Raw genomic sequence first — 23,117 nt, forward strand, 5'->3', positions numbered from 1 at the left:
AAATTCGTACATCTTTTTCAGGTAATTAACTCAATATTATCAAAAGAGTTAGGCACTTAGTTTAATGAAAACTGAATTGCCTGAAAACAAAAATGAATTATTATAAAATGAATGTCAAGAAAATGAGAGACTTCTACGGGTTTCCTAGAAAATCCTGGATGACATACTGTTAATCTTTTATCAAAAAATTAAGTTTTTATTATTAAAACATTCCTTGTAAAAATTTGGAAAATAAGGACATTGTGAATAAAAAAATAAAAATCACTCAATCCTAAAACCCAGAAATAATTGGTGTATTTCTTCCTATATATCTATATGTATATAGATATAGATATAGATATAGTTTTTAAATTGTTTGTATATTATGCCCAATTTTGTATCCTACTACTTAACGCATTACATTAAAACATTTCACTGTCATTATAATATTCTTAAAGCACATCATTTTATGGCTGAATAATACTTCAAGGCACAAAAATATCATAATTCTCCTTACCATTATCTAATTAAAAAATATATATGCTTTTTGATGTTTAATATTATCAAAATACTGCACTGAACATCTTTCTCTATCAAAGTTTTCTACTTTACATATTACTACCTTTCGCCTAATAAGTTAGACATTTTGAAGATATTTAGGTTGAAATATCAAACAAATTTTATTTATTTTTATTTTTTTTGAAAGTTTATTTATTTATTTTGAAAGTGAAAGTAGGGGAGAGGCAGAGAGAAAATCCCAAGCAGGCTCTGCACTGTCAGTGCAAAGCCCAATGCAGCACTTGAACTCACAAACCATGAGATCATGACCTGAGCCGGTCAGATGCTTAACTGACTGAGCCACCCAGGTGCCCCCAAACAAATTTTAAACTCCTGCATAATATTGAAATTTTTGGTTCTCTTGGTACAAACCTTCTGAAACTTTTCCACTGAAGTACCTCTTGGAGAGAGGAGTAAGGAAGAATACTCAATAATTTGTACCTTAGCCTAAAGTGCCTACAACCGTAAGTATAAATTTTCATAACATCTCATGTTTTTTATCTTAAAACTTCTTGCCACGTTAACAAAAATTGATGCACATTTTTCTTTCTACTCCATAGAGTATCTGTTATCTTTAACACTTAAATAAATTTTCCCTAAGCTTTTGTATGCAATTGCTACTCTGGGGAAACATATCATATATGTTTTGGGACTTTGCATAATGCTATACATACTGAGGAATTATGGATAACAGGTTTAGGAGGAATGGCTTAGAATATTCTCTGTGCTGGAGTGAGCTGATTATGGGGAAAGGTAGAATGAGACAAATACCAATTCTAACTCAATCCAGAATTGGTTCTTTGACCACCCCAGAATGAAAATTCAGCTTATGTTAAAAAATCCAGTAAGGAAAATCTCGTGGGGAAGGCCACAGAGCCTCTGCTATGAGCCTCTGCTATTCCCCTTTGGATTTCTACTTCTAGGGAGAATTTTACACCAAACAATAATACCTCAGCTTCTTCTTGCTCTTTTTTAAGACGATCTAACATCTGTTGAAATTCTAACTCCTTTTGCCTCGCTTCTTCGATGTTTGCCTGGTTCTGTTCCTCATAGGCCATGGCAACCACAGCAAGGATCAAGTTTATTAGATAAAAGGATCCCAGAAAAATCACCACAACAAAGAAGATCATGTAAGTTTTCCCAGCAGCACGCAGTGTCTAGGGAAAAATGGAAATAATTATTTTAATAACACAAAGATTTTTGGTAGATTATTTCAACTTGAATGGCATATTAGGCATGGGGAAGTTGGGCAGTTCAGTATAATCTCATGTTATCAAAAATATAAAGGAATAAAATTACACCTCCATGGAAAACAATCAGTATTTAAAATACACTTTTTCACTACAAAGGATATAGCAATCTATTAAACCTCTATTAAAATTAGGTATGATTCTTCACTATTTTTAAGAATAATAATCCTGGATTAAAAAAATGTTTACTTATTTATTTTTGAGAGAGAGAGAGAGAGAGAGAGAGAGAGAGAGAGAGAGAGAGAAGTAGAGATAGATGGTCAGAGAGAATCCCAAGCAGACTCTACACTGTGAGCACAGAGCCCGACGTGAGGCTCCAACTCACAAACTATGAGATCATGGCCTGAGTCGAAATCAAGAGTTGGACCCTTAACTGACTAAGCCACACAGGTGCCTCAGTCTGGGAGTTTTTAAATCTGCAGTCTGAAAATTACTCAAAAAGGAGCTACTCTGCTCATTTTCAAATTAGAGAAGTAGATAGTATCTGTAGTCCCTTGACTGATAAAGAAAGTATCAATGATGATGTATCATGTTCACACAAATAGCGAGCCTAATTGAATGATCTTAATTGCTTGTCTACTCTTATATTTACTTTTAATTAATATGTATTAAAAATTTTGAACGCAACATATAGTAAAAAAATTCAAATGGTATAAAAAGATAATTACATGAAAAATATCTCTCTCCTATCTCTGATGCCTACTCATTTCCCTTTTCTATCAGTTATCATTGTTACAATTTCTTCTCTTTGATAAATTCTTAGGTAGTGGAATTTTTGGTTAATGGGTATATTCATTTTAATTTTCATAAAAGTTCCTGTGTTGCACTTGGCTGTGGTTCCCAGCAATGTGTGAGTAAGTCTACCTCCCCATGTCACAGCCAGACAGCATCTCTCTTTGGATCTCCATCATTCTAACAGGTAAAAAATTAGCTGTCACTCTCATTTTAATTTTCATTTCTTTAATTTTGAGTAAAAGTGAGCTTCTTTTTGCATATTTAAAGTTGTTTCTATTCCTTTTTTCCTCTGAAGTATATGTTTACATAATTTCTATATTCCTTTGTAATATTAGAAATGAAGTAAACATAAAACAGGCCAAAAGAATCTGGCAATTCTAAGAAAAGTGATTCATTTTTTATTTATAATACAGAATAATCATTTTCATCTCTTTCCTCCTGGGGTCAGGTGCTGAGAGTATATAAGTGAAAAGATACACCCACAGGCCCAAAAGATCACATTGGAGGAGGTGGCCATGTGAATTAATAATTAATGTACAAGTGATGGATACTATAAACTGAGGAATATTAAAAAGGCATGGAAGTGTAGGGGAAGGAGAAATTGAGTTAGGACAGGAGAATTTAGAGATGTGAATTGGGTCTTAAATTCTTATATTTCCTTCCTAGAGCTGCCACGACAATGTACTATAGACTGGGAAGCTGAAACAACAGAAATTTTAATTAAAAAAAATTTTTTTAATCTTTATTCACTTCTGAGAGACTGAGAGAGAGCATGAGTGGGGGAGGGGCAGAGAGAGGGGGACACAGAATCCAAAACAGGCTCCAGGCTCTGAGCTGTCAGCACAGAGCCCAACATGGAGCTTGAACCCACGAACTGTGAGATCATGACCTGAGCTGAAGTCGGACGCTTAACCGACTGAGCAACTGAGGTGCCCCAGAAATTCTACTTTCCAACAGTTCTAGAGGATGGAAGTCCAATATCAAAGGGTTGGTTTGTTGGATTTCTCCTGAGGCCTCTCTCCTTGGCTTGTCAATGGCTGCCTTCTCACTGAGTGCTCACAGGGTCTTCTCTCTGTGTCCAGGTGGGCACATTTCTGGTGTTTCTCAGGAACTAATCTCCTTTTCTTTTAAGGACACCAGTCAGATTGGATTAGGACCCATCGCGATGCCTCATTTCAATTTAGTCACCTCTTTAAATCCCTAACTCAAAAAATAGTCAGTCTAAGGCGCTGGAAGTTAGGACTTTAACACATAAATGGGAGGGGGTACAATTTAATTCATAGCAACTGTACATGGGAGTTCAAAAAAATAAAGCATGATGAACCTACAAGATCCTGGTGTTTAGGGCATTGCAAGCAGGGCAGCACATTCAGGAAACAGTGTGTGCAGGAGAGCTACAAGAGACTGTGACAGTGTATTTCCTGCTATTTACTTAGGACCCCAAAGGGTGCTATATTCAGAAAGGGTTGGGGGGACATGAACTGGAGATCAAATAAGCCAAAAAAGGATAAGATAACAATTTATAATTTTCAGACTTATCCACTCTAATACTGCTGGAAATAAAACATGTCTAATTTTAGTGATAAGCCAAAAGAGTTTTGTCCTTTCTAAATTGAAAAAAAAAATCTTATATAAAGTCTGGTAAGGAACAGTCACCAGATTTTTATGCTATTCAAAAATGCAATGAATGTTTCTCTTGGCACTCACCTGTTGGTAAAGATTTTCCCAGTAATCCTGGGTCATTAGCCGAAATAAGGCCAAGAAGGCCCAACTGAAAGTGTCAAAGCTTGTGTAGCCATAATCAGGGTTTCTACCAGCTTTCACACACTTGTACCCTTCTGGACACTGACTACATACAAAAAAAAAAAAATCACAAGTTAGAATGTTTCCGGGAGGCAACCTAAGGAGTACAACAGAACAGTTAGATATTCAAGGTTCCTTTCTAGGGGGACGATATTGAATAATGATTAAGAACACATTATTTGGAATTAGGAGGAACTGGGTTTGAATCCCATTCCACTCTACTAGTTGGTGACTTTGTCAAATTACTTAAATTTTTCAAGGTGCAGTTTACTCTTTCTGTGAGAAGAGGATAAAACCTACTTCAAAAGGTTAAGATTGTTGTTAAGTTTAAAGAAGATGATATATACAAATGGTCTAGCCTAATTCCTCTATATAGAAAGCATTTAATAAATGGCAGCTGCTATTAGTATCCTCATCAAAATCTGGAAATTCCATCTGGCACCAAGTAATAGTTCTTGCATCAGAAATATTGATATATAGGCCTCCACCAAAACTCGGTTCCTCCAAATTATTCTTGGAGTGAATTTGAATAAAAAAAAATAGCCAAAATAGAGCAATTATTTAAGTTCACAAAGATTTGTAGTTTTATATTTTTCATTCTAAAATCGGTAGACTGGGCAGTCTCTACTGTTCTGCCCACTGCTCCCTTGCGGTGTATTCAATAAACTTCTAACTTCTTCAAAAAAAAATAACAATAAAATAAAATAAATTGGTAGACTTGTATGGTGATGCCATTGAACAGTGTTCTGAACTGTCTTGCAGGGCAGCAACCTTATTTGTTTATTTTTAATGTTCCCAGTGAACACAGAGCCTGGTGAACAAATATCTGGGCGGGGGAGAACAAGAACAGAGATGAACTTGGTATATAGGAAAAACTGCAAGATAAGTAGTTTGTAGAGATGGGAGATTCTTAAAATATCTTTACCCAAGTCCATGGGTTCCTTTTGTTTAGAGTGGCCAAAGTGTCCCTGCATTCAGTCATCTATGAATCATTCTTGATTGGAAAATGAGTAGAATTTGGGAAGAAATAAAGCTGATTCTATCACTCTTTTTTCCAGAAAGAAGAAAGACTTGAAAATTATCCAGCCAATTTTCCAGAAGTAATTTTTCTACTTTCTTAATACATATGTGTGTGTATATATATATACATATATATATACATATGTATATAATATACACACACATATGTATTAAGAAAGTAGAAAAATTATATATATATACACACACATATATACACATATGTATACATACATATGTATATATATATATGTATATATACATATATATGTAACTTGTATTTTATTTCAATTCAAGCACTACCTCCAAGTTTTGCTTTCAGAAGTATGCATTAACTATAAATGTTTTAAAGTTTCTCATAAAAAAAACTTATTGATTATGCTTTTCCTTTTATTTTGTAGCCTTTAGACTAAAAACAAAACAAATATTACTTACCCTGAATCTGTGCTTGTACCACAAAGGAGAGCATCTTTGGATCCCTCCAAGTAATAAAAATATTCTGTTTATGAAGAAATTGAAGAATATAACATTAGAGAATGTAAGCTTTAAGAGTGATACAGAAGTTAAATTAATTAGTATAGACATACTTGCACATATTCAGGCCCAGTCCTAGGCAATGTGCATTCATTTGTTTATTTATTATATTCTTTTTTTTTTTCAACATTTATTTATTTTTGGGACAGAGAGAGACAGAGCATGAACAGGGGAGGGGCAGAGAGAGAGGGAGACACAGAATCGGAAACAGGCTCCAGGCTCTGAGCCATCAGCCCAGAGCCTGACGCGGGGCTCGAACTCCCGGACCTCGAGATGGTGACCTGGCTGAAGTCAGACGCTTAACCGACTGCGCCACCCAGGCGCCCCTATTTATTATATTCTTGTATATTCTCTCTCAAATATTTATTGATAACTTCTTATGGGTCAGGCAATGAATAAAATAATAAAAACATGACAAACAAGATCATTATTTTTATGGATCTTTCTTTACATGTAGGTAAGCATGGAAATTGGGGATGGAGAAAGACAAGTAAATACATAAATATACAAAGTATTTTTAGATAGTGATAAATGCCCTAAAGGAAATAAGACAATGTGATAAAATGTGGTCAGGGCAGACCTTTCTAAAGATATGACATTTGAACTGGGACCTAAATTCTGCAAAGAAGCCAGTCATCCAAAGACCCTGGTGAAGAGATATTTTGGCAGGGTGAAAACCAGGAGCAAAGGGCCTGAGGCAGAAGTGAAGTTGGTGAGTGGAAGAAACGACAAGATGGCCAGCCTGGCTACAGGCTAGTGGAGAGAACCATGTGGCAGAAGTAAGGCAGGGGTCAAAAGCCTTTGTATGTTATCAAAAGAAGTTTGGATTTTAAGTATGATTAGAAGTAATAGAGGTAGCAATATGAGGCAGCAATATGAGATAATAATCAACATTTTAAAATGTCACTATGGTTATTTTATGGACTGTAGATAATAAGAGAGCAGGTGTGGAAGCAGAGATAGGAGTTAAGAGACTACAGGGAGAGGCAATGTGGCTAAAATTCAAAGGGCAGCTGTGGATATGGAGAGAAAGCGGTGAAAACAGAGTGGACAGGATTTGCTGATGGAGTGTGTGGTGGGAGAGAGGACACAAGAATGTGCTAGGAGTCACCATCAGGTAGATAGTTTTCAAAGCCATGGGAGCTGAGGAGTTAACCCAAAGAGAAAGTGTAGCTGGAAAAGAGAAGGGAAGAAAAGAGAAGGAAAGGAGCCCCCAACTGAGCCCCAAAGTATTCCAGAAGTGGTGAAGTCAGCAAGGCAATACTATAAATGGACACACCTGTCTTTTTTATCTGTCTTATTTATTCACCACTTAATAATTATGTAGGACTTACTAATTTCCAGATATTGAGGATATGGCAGTGAACTGAATGCATATTTCCCCCTCATGGTATGTTTTGTGTCCATTTTCAGGCATAAGGGATGTTATAATCTCTTTCTTCATTTACTGTCAAAGCTTATTCTTTTAAAAAAAATTTTTTTCACATTTATTTATTTTTGAGAGAAGAGCAAGATAGAGTGTGAGTGGGGGAGGGGTAGAGAGAGAAGGGGGGTGGTGGCATAGAATCAGGCTCCAGGCTCTGAGCTGTCAGCACAGAGCCCGACGCAGGGCTTGAACTCACAGACCGTGAGATCATGATCTGAGCCGAAGTCAGATGCTTAACTGACTGAGCCACTCAGGCACCCCTATCAAAGCTTATTCTTAAGACAGGAATCAATCCAGCCGTGCACAGTAAAGGTATGAAGAATTAAAAAATATCTATTCTTTTTAATAAGGGTAAGCTTCCTATTTGGCTCCAATCAAAGGAATAAAGATGTAATTGTTAGGAGGCTTCTGGAGTGATAGTGGAAGAAAGACTTTGAAGGTAGACATACTTGGATTTGAATGTTGCTTCTACCCCTTCCTATGTAGGTGAACTATCTTACCACTTTAATGGTTGGCCACTATGCCTGCTTTGTAGAGATAGTGAATAGCATACATAGGATATTGCATGTAAAGTGTTTAATACAGTGGTCCTCACATTCTAACTACACAGCTGCTCAAAGAACAGCAGCGATCATTATTAAACTATTACACAATTCCAGTTAAGATTAATCGACTGACTCCCACATTGCTTTGTCTTATGTAGAAAATAAAAATTTTAGAAGACACACAAAAAACAATAATGCCTCTTAGTTTGAAGTGAAAATTTAGGGGGAATGTACATGAACAACTTTTTTGAAAAAACTCTTGTGGCTCAGGCAGGGTGGGCATGGCAGAATGAGGATGGAGAAGATTAAGATGGAGTTTTTTGTACATAAGCTTCCAAGACATTTTGACTATGGAAGGATTACTTTAGAACTATCCTTTAAAGTAACTCTGGCTCACGTTTACCAATCACTGAGGAGTTTTTATAAGAATGGGATCTAATGGGTGGTTCAGTTGGTTAAGTGGCCTATGCTTGGTTTTGGGTCAGGTCATGATCTCAGGGTTTGTGGGTTTGAGCCCCACATCAGGCACTGAGCTGACGGCATGGAGCCTGCGTGGGATTCTCTATCTCCCTCTCTCTCTGCCCCTCCCCTGCTTGTGCTCACTGTCTCTCCTTCTCTCTCCCAGAATAAAGTTTTTTTAAAAAGAAAAAGAACAGGCTCTAGAGTTGCCTGTCCCAGGGCAGGGCGAACAGAATGATGAAGTCAGTACAAGAATGTCAGTACAAGAATGATGAAAGGTAAAGCAATGGCAGTAGTTCACGTTGGCCTTACAGAACACTTTAAAAGAATCCCTACACAAAAACAGACATTACATTATTGGAATAATTAGCCTCAAGAGAATTTAAGGTTAACACATAAAGGGAAAACATAATGCATAGAGAAATAAAAACATACGTCCACAGTAAAACTTACACATGAATATTCATAGCAGCATTATTCACAATAGCCCCAAAGTGGAAACAACAAAGACATTCATCAATTAATGAATGCTTAAACAAAATGTAGTATATATATACAAGGGAGTATTATTTAGCAATAAAAAGAAATGGATTACTGCCACAGGGATGAAACCTGAAAACATGCTAAGTGAAAGAAGTCAGACACAAGGGCCACATATTGTATGACTTCATGTATACAAAATGCTCAGAATAGGTAAATCCATAGAGACAGAAAGTAGATTAGTGATTGTCAGGGGTTTGCGGGACAAGGGAATGGACAGTGATCGCCAGTGAGTACAGGGTTTCTTCTCTCTTTTTTTTTTTAATGTTTATTTATTTTGAGAGAGAGACAGCAGGAGCAGGGGAGGGGCAGAGAGAGAGGGAGAGAGAGAATCCCAAGCAGACTCTGGACTGTCAGCACAGAGCCCAATGCAGGCTTTGATTCCACAAACCATGAGATCATGACCTGAGCCGAAATCAAGAGTTGGATACTTAACCGACTGAGCCACTCAGGTACTCTGAGTACAGGGTTACTTTTGAGGGAGATAAAATTATTCTAAAATTAGTGCTGGTGTTTGCACAACTCTGTGAATATACTATGAAACACTGAACTGTATACTTCAAAAAGGGGGATTTTTATGGTATGTGAACTATCTCAATAAAGTTGTTAAATATAATGCAGTACAATAACAAAGACTGTGGATAGTAATAGATAAGCCTCAACCTCACAGTAAAAGTCACATGGGGATAAAAGGAAATAGAAAATTGCAAAATTCACACACCTAAAATCTGGAACCAATATTCAGTCAAAAGCAGATTGGTACAGAATGGTAAAACATACTGGTGACCTAAACATTCTATGATTAGTTTTATCCAACCTGGTTCAGAAAGACAGCTTGTAGCAACCATGTATGACTTGGGCTTTTGGATTCAAGAGTTTTTTCCTCAACCAAGAGGCAATAGTAAGTTAACTCTGAGAAAGCTAGTGCTGGGGATCAGGTAGAGGCAGATTGCCTGCAATTGACACACTGCCTTCTGGGAGACTGAACTCTGGGAAGTCCCCACAAGGAAGGCACCATAGGTAAAGACAGGAAAAGCCCTGGTAGAAGTGCAGACCAACACTGTGGCTTTTCCAGGAACTTTTCTATGAAATGTCAAACATTCAGAAAATAGAGGTTTCTTTATCCCAACATTCACGTACAATATCTACTGAAAATTTGGCTTCCAACTGTGCACACGAACCTTTCCTTCACCTGTAGCAGCAAGAAGGAAGATTGAGGAGCATGAAAGTAGACAATGCTTGGCATCAAAGGAAATCTATAGATTGTATGTTTGAAACATGGCCTTCTTTATTTGATAACAAATTTTAAAAGCACCTCCAAAGGGGCTTCGCTGTAGGAACCAGAAAACACTTTCAGAATATGTTCAGGCTTTCTATGTAGGCTGCCGTTACCATGGCAATTCTTTTATCTCTTCAAGAATTCCAATTCATTTACCTCACCACTTTCTCAAAACCTGTCAACCAACTCTTGGGTTCACTTCTTTCCTTGTCCAGTTTTGAATCCATAGACACTCATTATATCATTCTCTTACAATTTCCTCAACTTCGAAGTATTTCTATCAGTCTATCACACTAACCTGGCAGAACCTTACCCCGACTCATACTCTAATGTCTACCTTCTGCATACTTGCCCAAGTGGCTGAATGTTATTGGGGAAACTCTCACACCCAAGTGAATGATTGCATTTTAAGTAAATGATCTCTGGTATCAAATTGCAACTCAAAATAGACTCCATGTCCCATTCCTTAGGATGACCATATAGTGCATTCTCCTCAAAACTTCTGTAGAATTTCCTCTTTCTCATTTGCATTCCCAGCCAATGGTCCCATTTCACACCTTTCTGAGGAAATGAAAGCTACTGGCTTTGACTTAATCCTCTTCTGATAAGTCTGCAGCCTGCCCCTCCACCTTTCCTCTTGCTTCAGCGGTAGAGATATCTCTTGTCTTTGCTCTTTCACTTTCTCCAGAACTTGACTTCTCCCCTTCTCTCCTGAATTATTCATCTATATTTTACTACTCACTCATTTCTACCTCTAGAAGAGCATCCCTATCAAAATACGCCATTAAAAAAGTACCAGACATCTCCTCCATTATTCTGCTTTCCATTACAGCCAAATTTCTTGGGAGAACTGTCCACACATACTGTCATCTCTTCTTTCTGACATTTTATTTACCCCTCTCACCACCTTAAGTCCAACCTTCTGCTCTTACCACTCCACTAAAATTTTCTCATGAAAGTCTCTGACAGTTTCCATGTTGTTCAAGCTAATGCATATTCTTTTATCTCCATCATTCTTAATCCTCGATCTTGCAGCATCATTCAACACAAGTACTCCCTTCTCCTCAAACTTTCTTCTCTTGGCTTCACTGTTCACATCTTTGTTTTCTTCTTACTTTATTGGCTGCTCCTTCTCTGTGTCCTGTCTGGGTCTTCTTCTCTGCCTGCTTTCCAGATATTAGGGTTTTGGAGTTCACCAAATTTGCATGAAAAATCCAGTTGCCCTTTCTTAACCTGCTTATAAACATCAGAGTTTTTCAGAAGGATGTGTGTATGTATGTATGTATCCTTTCTGTTTGCTGATTATTTCAAAGTATATTTATCTCCAAAGCAGGAAGTTCCTCTGATCTCCATGCTTAAATCCCTATTGTCTACTTTTTTCTACACTTGCATGTATCAGTGTCATCTCAACTTTAACTGGTTAGTAACAACTTGCATCTACAATCCTGCCTACACTTCCTTCATTTCCCATTGTCACCCATCAAAAGTTACTGTAGCCACAAGCCTAGAAGATATCCTCAAGCCCTCTTCTCTTCTCTAATCCATCAGCAAGTTCTATAGATTTTATCTTGACATAACCCTTTTCTCTTCACTGTCCACCACCACTCTAGATGGAGCCACAATCTTCTCTTTCATAATGACAGAAACATCCTAAATGGTTTTCCTTATTCTAGACTACCACCCCCCCCGTTTGCCTAATCAGTACTCCAGATGGCAAACAAAATGATTGAAACCACTGCATTTAAAATGAAACCAAACTCCTTTCCAATGGGCTAAAACATCCTTCGTGCTTTGACCCCTGCCTTTTTCTCTCACTCTGTCTGTTGCTATTCTATCCCCATTTTGCTAAAATCTAACCATACTGATGCTCTTCCATTCTTTAAACACATAATACTCCTTCTTGTTTCAGGACCTTCCTACATGCTATTCTTTCTAACTCAAGTAGTAGCTCCCATACACACACTCTCACCAAAACTTACACTATTTTATGGCTTCTCATTGTCCTTTAGATCTTCACTTTGGTAACTTAAATGCCATCTCCTCAGAAAGGTCTTCTCATTTAGTTAGTATTTCAGCCCCTGAGATTTATTTGCTTTGCATTGTTTTTATTATAACGTGCAATATTTTTTATTTGTCTGTTGCCTTCCTTTAGTTTTTCATTCCCACTAGAATATAAGCTCTGTGAAAGGAGAGCTTATTTCTGTGCCAGAAAGTTGCACAATGCTTAGCTTAGGGGGCACTTAATAAACACATGCTGTTACATAAATATCCAAATAAATACTGCAGTGAGATCTGGCTTCTACGACACAGAGAACAAGTGAGGAAACCAAATTCAGACTGGACACAAACATTTTCTCCCTAAAACTCTATTTCAGAAGAAAATAAAGAATAATGTATAGAATTAAGGGAGAAGGTTTTGGTGTAAAATTCCATTGTTCACTAAGATGTTATTTCACTCATTTGTAATAAATGCAATATGAAGATACACTGCAAAATTCAAGGCTCTTCCTACTCATTTTGAAAAATATTGCTTGAAGTAATGCCAGAGGTTAAAAAAGTCATTCAGATTACGAACTCAAAAATAGGACCACGATTCAAAATAAAAGAACTGGTCGTGATCCGAGGAAAAAACAGTTAAGTTTAAGTAAGTGTTGTAAACTGATTGTTAATTGTAAATGTCAACAATTATCCATAAGATATGTTACTTTTATGGTATATAACTTAGAGATTCTTTGGAAATTGAAAATAACATTTAAGATCATATTAATCAAAATCAGAAACTGAAAAAATAAGTAAAAATAAAAAGGAAGGGAAAACATGCTAAATTCCTCACCAAACATTGGTAGTAAAGAATTATACATTAAATATTTTACTTTAAAACCTTCATTTTTTTTTCATTTTAGGATTCAATAATTTTTTCTGTTTTCTTTATTTACATCCTTTTACTATATTAGCTAGGTTTTATTTGCTTTTATCTTCCCCAGTGAGTGGGAGAATACACATTTAGTAAAGAAAAAAAATGATGTGTACTCTTCATAATCCAAGGAGAATCTTGACCTTTACTCTCTGAGCTCATTCTGTCAAAGGTACATACACTTGGAAGGTGTCTTGATTTCCTCCCCAAACCCCCCACCTCGGTATCCAATTATCCAGTAAGGTTTATGGGTTCATATGGGCAATATCAGACATACACACTGCAGGTATTAGACAGAAAGCACAAACTTGCTTGGTCTCATTCTCACCCAAATTCATCAATAGCTCCAGCAAGAGGAGCTGTGTTAGAGGACAACTGTTCAGAAAACATGCAGTTTGGGCTTTTTTGTAAAATATTCTAAAATATACTCATGAATTAAGCAGACTTTGAGACTGTGTGCACAGACCAACTCATATGGTTTGTACAGAACTAGTTCTGATGAACTAAACTTTGAGATCATGACCTCAGCTGAAGTCAGACGCTTCACCGACTGAGCCGCCCAGGCTGAAAGAGAACAATCTTATTTCAACCTCTTAACAACTGCAGGGACAATCTTACTTTTATAGTCTTCTTCTTCAAGGGTATCCAGGATGCTTGCTAATGTTTCATTATTTTCCAGCGGATCCCGCAGACATTTATGTTTCAGGTTGCCCATGAACAGCTGCAGCCCAATCAGTGCAAACACGCTCAGACAGAACACGGTCAGGATCATGACGTCAGAGAGCTTCTTCACAGACTGGATCAGAGCTCCCACAATGGTCTTCAGGCCTGAATGCAGGGGGGAGAAAAGTGTTCATAATAAAATAAAGCCTCTGAATGAGAAATAAAAACAAAACACGAGCTTTTCTAGAAATTCATGCATTACATCAAATTAAGGACCTTAAAGAGCCTAGTTCAAAAAAAGCCTAGTAGCTCAAAAGGGTAGATTTACTGTTTATGTATATTTTGCTTCTATATATCACAGCAAATGATAAAAATTGTAAAATAGCCCAAAGAGTAACCACATTGTCAAAATGAATAATTTGGTTGCTCAAGCCATATCCATATTCACCTGTAAAAATAATTTTCAAAGTGCTAATTTAGTAAATGCTTGTCAAACAAACCATCTCTCTATAACGACATTAAAAGAAAGGGGCTGAATTGCAGCATATAGTGACACGTTGCTAATATTCAGTTAAGAAATGGTTTGTTGTGGGAAGCTAAAAAACATGTCATGCAATACCCTCATGCTGATATTTAAAATCTCTTTTCCTAACTGTATGAAAAGCAATCAGAACAAATTGAAATTTTCATTCCTGGCTAAACAAAATGGAAAATGAGCTGTTATTCAGGAGGGAAAATTTCAAGTTGAGATGTGAGCCAAATGGCCATCTTCATCCTCTAAGATCCATGCAATTGATTAAACTCAAAGGCTGACTTTTAATAATGATTGCGAAAAACGTAAGAAATCAAATTTAATTAGAACTGTGTAAGAGAAAGTCATTCTTGTCTTGGCTCCAAAAGATCAAAGTCAGCCCCGGTGTTTAACCCCACTCTCACCTGGAATGACTGAAATTGTTTTCAGGGCTCGGAGAACTCTGAATGTTCTCAGCGCTGAGACATTGCCCAGGTCCACAAACTCTGTCACATATCTGTAATAGGGAGTTCACACACAACACAGTGACAACACACACACAAACAAACAAAGAACAACTCCCAAATAGTTGGAGTTATGAGTGGCCTAACGCTCCACACCAATCACTCCTTACCTGGAATTACAGAAATAGTTTTCAAAGCTCTCAACACTCTGAAAGTTCGAAGAGCTGAAACATTGCCTAGGTTTACAAATTCTGTTAAATACCTGTAGAATTAAATCAGAGTTATTCAGAATTTAGATAGAATCTATGATACTTACCCGTGCCTTTAAGTCAAGGTATTGCCTACATTTGGAAATGCTTATTTAAATGGATTGTTCTGCAAGTCTTTTTTTTTTTTCCCCTAACACAACTGATTCAATTTGATTAGATTTGATTCGATCCCTTTTATGTGAGTAAAATACAAATATATTATTAAAATGGCTTCAAATACTTTAAATATCTAAATAAACAATCAAATGCTTCAATCATTAGACCTCAACATTATGGTAATATAGATATTTAATATCCTATAAAATGTCAGCAGCAAATTTTGAAACCTGTAGGCTAACTGAAAGAAGCCAGACACAAAAGGCCACAAATTGTACAATTCCATTCATATGAAATGTCTAGAATAGGCAAATCCATAGACTCATAAAACAGATGAGTAGTTTCCTAGTTTCCAAGGACTAGGGGGAGAAGGGAATAGAAATGATTTCTTCTGGGGGTGATGGAAATATTCTGGAATTAGAAATCAGTGACAGTTGTACAATGTTGTGAACATACTAAAAAAGCAACACTGAATTTTATACTTTAAAAGGGTAAATTTTATGGCATATAAATTATATCTCAATAAAAAATGAGAGCCCTGAGAAAAGGCAGCCTTCTTTTGACTTGATGTCAACGCTGACTCTTGTCAGCAGGTGGCGGGTGCACCTACAGCAGTCAGGTGACCATAAAAGAAGGGAGCCTGATAGACAAGGAGGTGGGGGTGGGGGCGAGGGAATGGGAAACTAGAAATCTTAAGACCCTTCTGCATTATCTAAATTCCTTCAGTGAACCCGCATTAGTTTTAAAATTCAAGATGATAGAGGGAAAAACATTGTATCTAGGTTTGGAGACTCAAAAAAAAAAAAACCAACTGACTGTTTCTGGCAAATATATTTGGGGAAAGAGCAGCAGTATAAATAAATTAAAATTATATTTTAATGTAATATTTTCCTCTTAAAAATAAACTGTGACGGCATACATAATATATACACAATGCACTAAAGTTAGGGTTAGTATGCAGTGACAGCCCTTTTAAAATTTTTACTTCTGTATTTTAATATAGCATAATAGTTTCATAGTATAGGTTAATAAAAAGAGCACAGTACTTTATAATTAAGGCTTGAGATTTTTCTGTGATTCTTATAGGTTTTATCAGTTTTCAAAGTATGAACTCACTTGCACTGCATATACTATCCATCCAAGTGCTGAGCATGAAGATGATCAATCTTAATGATGTCATACACTTTTGAATGGGAAATGCTCTTTCTCAAAAATTAATCATTTGCCTATCAATGACTTCCTTTCATTCAGTATCCTTTAAATGCAACCATTACCTGCAGGAAAAGTCAGACCCCAAAGGCTTACTTTCACTGGAATACTGTGCTCTCTGTCATTTTCATGAGTTTGCCATTTCAAAAAAACTAAATGTACTTACGCAAAAACAATGACGACAAAATCAAGCCAGTTCCATGGGTCACGAAGGAAAGTGAATTCTCCTACACAGAAGCCTCTTGCAAGGATTTTTACAAGTGATTCAAAAGTATATATTCCAGTAAAAGTGTACCTAGACAAATAACCCAATGGCATATTAAATATGAGAAGAATAGAACCAATATAAATATTTTTTTTCTGATCAACCCAAGAAAGCCATCTATTAGAGTGTGGCTGTTGGTTTATGGATCCACTTGAAGTATTAGAATAAACTACAATAAAGGTATTTCCAGAAAAAATCTCAAAATGTCCATATTAGATACTCTTAGAGAAAGTAGAGGTATTCAAAATGACTGAGAACACAGGTATTAGATCTGCCTGGAAAAGTCCTACATTACTCCTATCAGAAATATACCCAAGGAGGGGCGCCTGGGTGGCGCAGTCGGTTAAGCGTCCGACTTCAGCCAGGTCACGATCTCGCGGTCCGGGAGTTCGAGCCCCGCGTCAGGCTCTGGGCTGATGGCTCAGAGCCTGGAGCCTGTTTCCAATTCTGTGTCTCCCTCTCTCTCTGCCCCTCCCCCATTCATGCTCTGTCTCTCTCTGTCCCAAAAATAAATAAACGTTAAAAAAAAAAATTAAAAAAAAAAAAAAAGAAATATACCCAAGGATAAGAAATATATAACATGTCTAAGAACAAGGCAGGACATCTGATAAATTCATTCTTCTAGAAAAGACTGTAACAATTATTCTATTCCACTGCTAACTGGTTAATACCACAGGAGAGGAAAAAATAATTGAAAGAAAAGCAACCATATAATATGGGAAGATAAACACCACGATTTTTAGAGCTGTGGTAACTTCCTGGCGGGGAAGGAGAGGACTAAAATAACAGTGAGACCATATTAAAATGTATTTATACCCACTTACTCTACATTCTTGGTCCAGTCTGGAGGGTTACTCATGGTCATAAATATGCAGTTCGTCAGAATAGTGCACATGATGAGCATGCTGAATAAAGTAGCTTAGAATCAAGGAATTTGATAAAAGACCACAGTGGGAACTTTTAATATTTGATAATGACACTTGTTAAAATGCTAACAACTTTGTCCTAGAAAATAATTCTAAATGATTTTTACAACTTTTTTATCTCTTTGAACAAGGGAGTAATATATAAAGTAATTTATCCTAAAATGCTAACATTGCCATTCTCCCAATTTTCTCAGAGACTTACACCAAATTATACTGAAATCAGTACACTAAAATCAGAGTCTTTTCTGGTACACAAGAACTAAAATGCACATTTGAATAAAATAGCAAAGTTTACATTTTAAAGCACCATTAACAGTAAACAATTTAAAAAGGATATGAGTGTACTAAAATCTTAATTGATATTCTTCTTAGGGGACTGAAAGGAGACAGCATGTACAAAGCAGGTGTGGCATTGAAACGGAAGATTGCTTTCCCTTTGTTCAACACGATGAAAGTCTATAGGAGAAAATGAAAACAACATGAAATTGAGAATCTGAAATTTCACCCTCACACATTTATATCAGCAATTTACCTCTGCCTGTGGTAGTCTCACATTAAAGAAACACTGCCATCAGACTCAAGCAACGTGGTACCACTGACATTAATTGAACTCTTTAGATCACATTGGCCAATGAACTCCTTCTATTTCTTCTTAGTAAATTAAGAAGTGAGCCATTTATGAGCATGGGTTGCCTAGAACTCCTCAAATACAATGTCTTCTCTTTTTCATATCCTTTTAACACCCAAATCAGTAACAGTAAGTTGTGGCCGCTGGAATTAGTTTAGAATATAATTTCCTTCTTTCACATCAGTGTATTTTAAGCAAACAAAATAGAAACTAGCTATCCCTGATTTTTGCCATAACACCTTGAGAATTTTAGTACTTGTTGGTTATTGTCATGGCTAATAGTAAGTGTTCCAAAATATGAGTCATTTCAAAAACATATTCTCATATATTTAAGGAATATTAGAGTTAGAAAATCCTATTACCCAGTTCAATTTTCTTGTTTTAGATGTAATATAAATAATAGCTAAAAGAAAAGATCACAAATTAAAGGACTTGCTTGCTACTACCCACAGTAATTTAAAAAATAATAATACAAATGAGCCAAATATTCTTGAAATGTGTTATGTAATCATTATACAAGTGACATTCTCCACAGCTTTGGTATGTAGTTAAAAATTTTAAAACTCAAATAAATAAACAGCAACAACAACAAAACATTAACACAATCTAAGAAATTTTCTTAGAAATCAAGAAGACCAAATTTTAACTTTTTGTCTTATTCTCCTATAGTTGATAGGCAAATTACATGTGTTATTTAGAAGACATTGACTTGGTCTTCTGTTGTTGTTTAATCTGAATTTTATATAAGTTCATGAATGGGCTTCTGCTAATAAATATTTTTCACCAAATTGGGGACCTAAGTTCAAGTATCTTGCTTTTTTAAAAAATTTTTTAAAAATGTTTATTTATTTTTGAGACAGAGAGAGATAGAGCATGAACGGGGGAGGGTCAGAGAGAGGGAGACACAGAATCTGAAGCAGGCTCCAGGCTCTGAGCTGTCAGCACAGAGCCCGATGTGGGGCTTGAACTCACGGACCGTGAGATCATGACCTGAGCCGAAGTCAGACACTTAACCGACTGAGCCACCCAGGCGTCCCTCAAGTATCTTGCTTTTTAATTGTATGTGGCAGTGTTCTCAAGAAAGTGAACCAAAATCTATTACTTTCAGATGTCTTTTTATATTCCTAGTCACTTTCACTACACCGGTTGTGACTAAATACAATTTAACATAAAATTCACTTTTACCTTAAAATTAGCTTTAAAATTAATATATAGCCTTTGAGTACAACCACTGTTTTCTTACCTTTTGATACACTGTGCTTTTTAGAATTCATTCATTATACTCTGCAATTGTGTAGTGAACAACTATGGCATATGAGGTGATGAAAGGCATTTGAACATAAATGAGACATGAGTCTTGCATTCAAGAAACTTCCTAGAAAAGTGATGCCTACACAGTAACTCAAATACAAGGCAAGAGGTGACAGGTATAATACAGAGAAATACAAATGGAGGAGTGTGACAGTATGAAAGAGACATGGTCACACACAGGTGAGAATTATCAGGGAGACTTCCTGAATCAGACATCAGCTGAGCTAATGTGAAAATCATATTACTGTCTAGATTTGGCCAGATCAAGTTACCTTGTGCTTGACATGTTTACAAAAAACAATTCATTTGCTATTTTTAAATTTAAATTCCCAATGTTTATTCACTTCAAGAACTTCTCTAGGAATATCTGGGTTTACACACACACAGGAGTTAGTTATAGGCAGGAAAAATAGGTAAGCCTATGAAATGTGGGGGGTCAGTATAGGTCCCTTTAGTAAATTCCAAAATCCTACTATGAAATGCATAGATATCAAAGTCTGAATAAATTCTTTTAATTTTGCCCATTTATTTAAGAGTTTGTTGAACATAAAATTAGACAAATATGGTACCCAAAGAACATATGTTTGATTTAGACAGATGTGATTCTAAATACCAGATCCACCATTTAACAACTTGAGAGCCAGCACTTAGTGCCTTCTAAAAAGCACAGTGTATCAAGATTTAAGATTTAACTTAAAGCTTTTAAGTTTCTGGCACATTGCAAATTCTCAGTCAATATTGCTAGCAGCTGCTTAAATTATAGGTAACATATAAAGCACAGTAGGCCATTGTACCTGTCCTCTTAATACCCATAGCACAGGGTAATTAGTAATTTATTCTTTCTTAAAGACACAAAGTTTCACTTATAATAAAAGCACTGCATAACACTATTAAAAAGCACTTATATATTCATCACATAAAAAATGAAGCCCTAACTTCTATCATTAATTTATCAAGTGTTCTTTGTTTTAACAAAGCATTGATAATTACACTCAAATACAAATTAAAGTCTGGGCCAAAGTCAAATTAGGGGTCATTAAAATATATTTTTTATTCTTTCTTTCTTTCTTTCCTTCTTTTGATATGAAATTTATTGTCAAATTGGTTTCCATACAACACCCAGTGCTCACCCCAACAGGTGCCTCCTAAATGCCATCACCCACTTTCTCCTCCCTCCCACCTCCCATCAACCCTCAGTTTATTCTCAGTTTTTAAGAGTGAAGATATATTTTTTAAATGTTTATTTTTAATAGAGAGAAAGTATGTGAGCAGGGAGGGGCAGAGAGAGAGAGGGGGACACAGGATCTGAAGTGAGCTCTCTGTGTTGACAGCAGAGATCCCGATGCAGGGCTCAAACTCATGAACCCTGAGATCATGACCTGAGCTGAAGTCGGACATTTAACCGACCGGGCCACCCAGGTGGTCATTAAGATTTGACCCCCAGGGGTCATTAAGATTTTTAATACTAGTAATAATTATAATGTAGCAGAAATAAAATTTTTGTCTCTTAGTGTGAATAACTTGAAACATGGAGGAATCAATCCACAAAGTTGCAAGCAACTCTAAGTTTGCAAGCAAAAGTCAAAACTACTTTTATCAAGAAATGTTTGAAAAGCTAGACACAAAAAAATTGATAATCTAAAGCTCCAAACCAAAAGAAAATAAGAAGACTTGGTTATCCCTTTAGATCTTTGTAACCACGTCAAGAATAGAGAGCCATGAAAAATAGATTGCTTTGTCTGACCTAGTTCAACTCAACTATACTGATGCAAATGTGGGTTAGGCTTTTGATGTGGCTGGTGTTATATTATTTGAAAGGAATTGGGGCCAAGGCAAAGAGTTGGAGTCCCATCCTAAATGTTCTCTATTAAATTAGTCTATCACAGCCAACATCATTCCATTAGTTAATAGGCCTATAATCCTCCATTCAAATGCAAACATTTTCCCATACCTCCCAAATTACTTTAAGGCAGTATTAGTTTATGTCTATGCCTTGGGGATTATTCCGGAAAGATTCCTTTCCTCCTTAAGAGGTGGCTGGTTAAGTAACATCCAGACCCCCTTTGGAAATGGGAAATGTAGTAGGTATCCATTCTGAGCCAGGAATTTTTCAGGATGAAGTAATAAGTAAAATGAGAAAGTATTTTTTATTTTGCGTGTGTTATTTACTCATCATTATTTAATTTGCTTTTGTGAAGTTGTTACCATAGTGGTTGCTATACAACAGAAACTAGACTATATTAAGAGATGTGGTATAATAGAATATCTCAGTAGGGGGACAAACCAAATGAATTTTAAAAATCTACAACTTACTGGGGGGTAACATTTTGCACATTGCTTAATTTCCCCAAGCCCTTTGTCTCATCTAAAAATAGGGCATTACACACCTCACACCTGTCAGAATGGCTAACTTTAACAACCCAGGCAACAATAGATGCTGGCGAGAATGCAGAGAAAGAGGATCTCTATTGCACTGCTGGTGGGAATGCAAACTGGTGCAGCCACTCTGGAAAAGAGTATGGAGGTTCCTCAAAAAATTAAAAATAGAACTACCCTGTGACCCAGCATTGCACTACTAGGCATTTATCCAAGGGATACAGGTATGCTGTTTTGAAGGGACACATGTACCCCAATGTTTATAGCAGCCCTATCAACAATAGCCAAAGTACGGAAAGAGCCCAAATGTCCATCGATGGATGAATGGATAAAGAAGATGTGGTATACACACACACACACACACACACACACACACACACACACACATATACAGTGGAGTATTACTCAGCAATCAAAAAGAATGAAATCTTGCCATTTGCAACTACAGAGATGGAACTAGGGGCTATTATGCTAAGTGAAATTAGTCAGAGAAAGACAAATATCATATGACTTCACTCATACGAGGACTTTAAGAGACAAAACAGGTGAACATAAGGAAAGGGAAGCAAAAATAAGAAAAACAGGGAGGGAGACAAAACATAAGAGACTCTTAAAAATGGAGAACAAACAGAGGTTTGCTGGAGGGGTTGTGGGAGGGGGGATGGCTAAATGGGGAAGGGGCTTAAGGAATCTACTCCTGAAATCATTGTTGTACCATATGCTAACTAATTTTGATGAAAATTATATAAATAAATAAATAAATAAATAAATAAATAAATAAATAAATTTAAAAATAATAAAATAAAATAAAAATAGGATATTACCAAAAAAAAAAAAAAAAAGAGGGGTGGGGTAAGTGCACCTGGGTGGCTCAGTTAGTTAAGCCTCCGACCTGATTTCAGCCCAAGTCATGATCTCACAGTTCATGAGATCAATCCCCACATCAGCACAGAGCCTACTTGAGATTCTCCCTCTCCCTCTCTCTCTGCCCCTCCCCAGCTCACACTCTCTCTCCCTCCCTCTCTTTCTCCAAGTAAATAAATAAACTTAAAAAAAAATAAAAACAGGGTATTTCTTCCTATCTCACCAGGTTATGATAAATATGTATGCTAATTTATATAAAAAGTCTAGTGCCTGACACAGCAATCCTTAATCCATATTAGCATTCTTCCTTGCTGTGTCAGAATACTGATTGATTAATTAGAATGCTATATAGTATTTCAAGGGCTTCTCAGGTATTCTGGTTTTTAATGCTGTGCTGCCAGCCTGTTGTGATGTGAAGCAAGTGTTAGGTACTGCTGTTCATAGTAATTACCACTGAGGCAGATGGGTTTCTACTATCAATATGTAACCTCATCAT

At 36.4% G+C, this 23,117-nt stretch overlaps 1 protein-coding gene across 1 annotated transcript in view; it reads right to left on the reverse strand.

The window, feature by feature from the left end:
- The window catches only part of SCN9A (sodium voltage-gated channel alpha subunit 9), a 168,141-nt gene that overhangs the window by 79,279 nt on the left and 65,745 nt on the right, over positions 1-23,117 (reverse strand). The window contains exons 3-10 of the mRNA XM_043576946.1: positions 17,780-17,898; positions 17,341-17,430; positions 16,418-16,546; positions 14,848-14,939; positions 13,658-13,867; positions 5,778-5,841; positions 4,230-4,371; positions 1,488-1,694 (exon numbers count right to left, since the gene is read on the reverse strand). Of these exons, the coding sequence (XP_043432881.1) occupies positions 1,488-1,694; positions 4,230-4,371; positions 5,778-5,841; positions 13,658-13,867; positions 14,848-14,939; positions 16,418-16,546; positions 17,341-17,430; positions 17,780-17,898 (1,053 nt within the window). The remainder of the gene's footprint in view (positions 1-1,487; positions 1,695-4,229; positions 4,372-5,777; positions 5,842-13,657; positions 13,868-14,847; positions 14,940-16,417; positions 16,547-17,340; positions 17,431-17,779; positions 17,899-23,117) is intronic.

Source organism: Prionailurus bengalensis, chromosome C1 (genome assembly GCF_016509475.1).
Source record: "Prionailurus bengalensis isolate Pbe53 chromosome C1, Fcat_Pben_1.1_paternal_pri, whole genome shotgun sequence".
Taxonomy (NCBI): domain Eukaryota; kingdom Metazoa; phylum Chordata; class Mammalia; order Carnivora; family Felidae; genus Prionailurus; species Prionailurus bengalensis.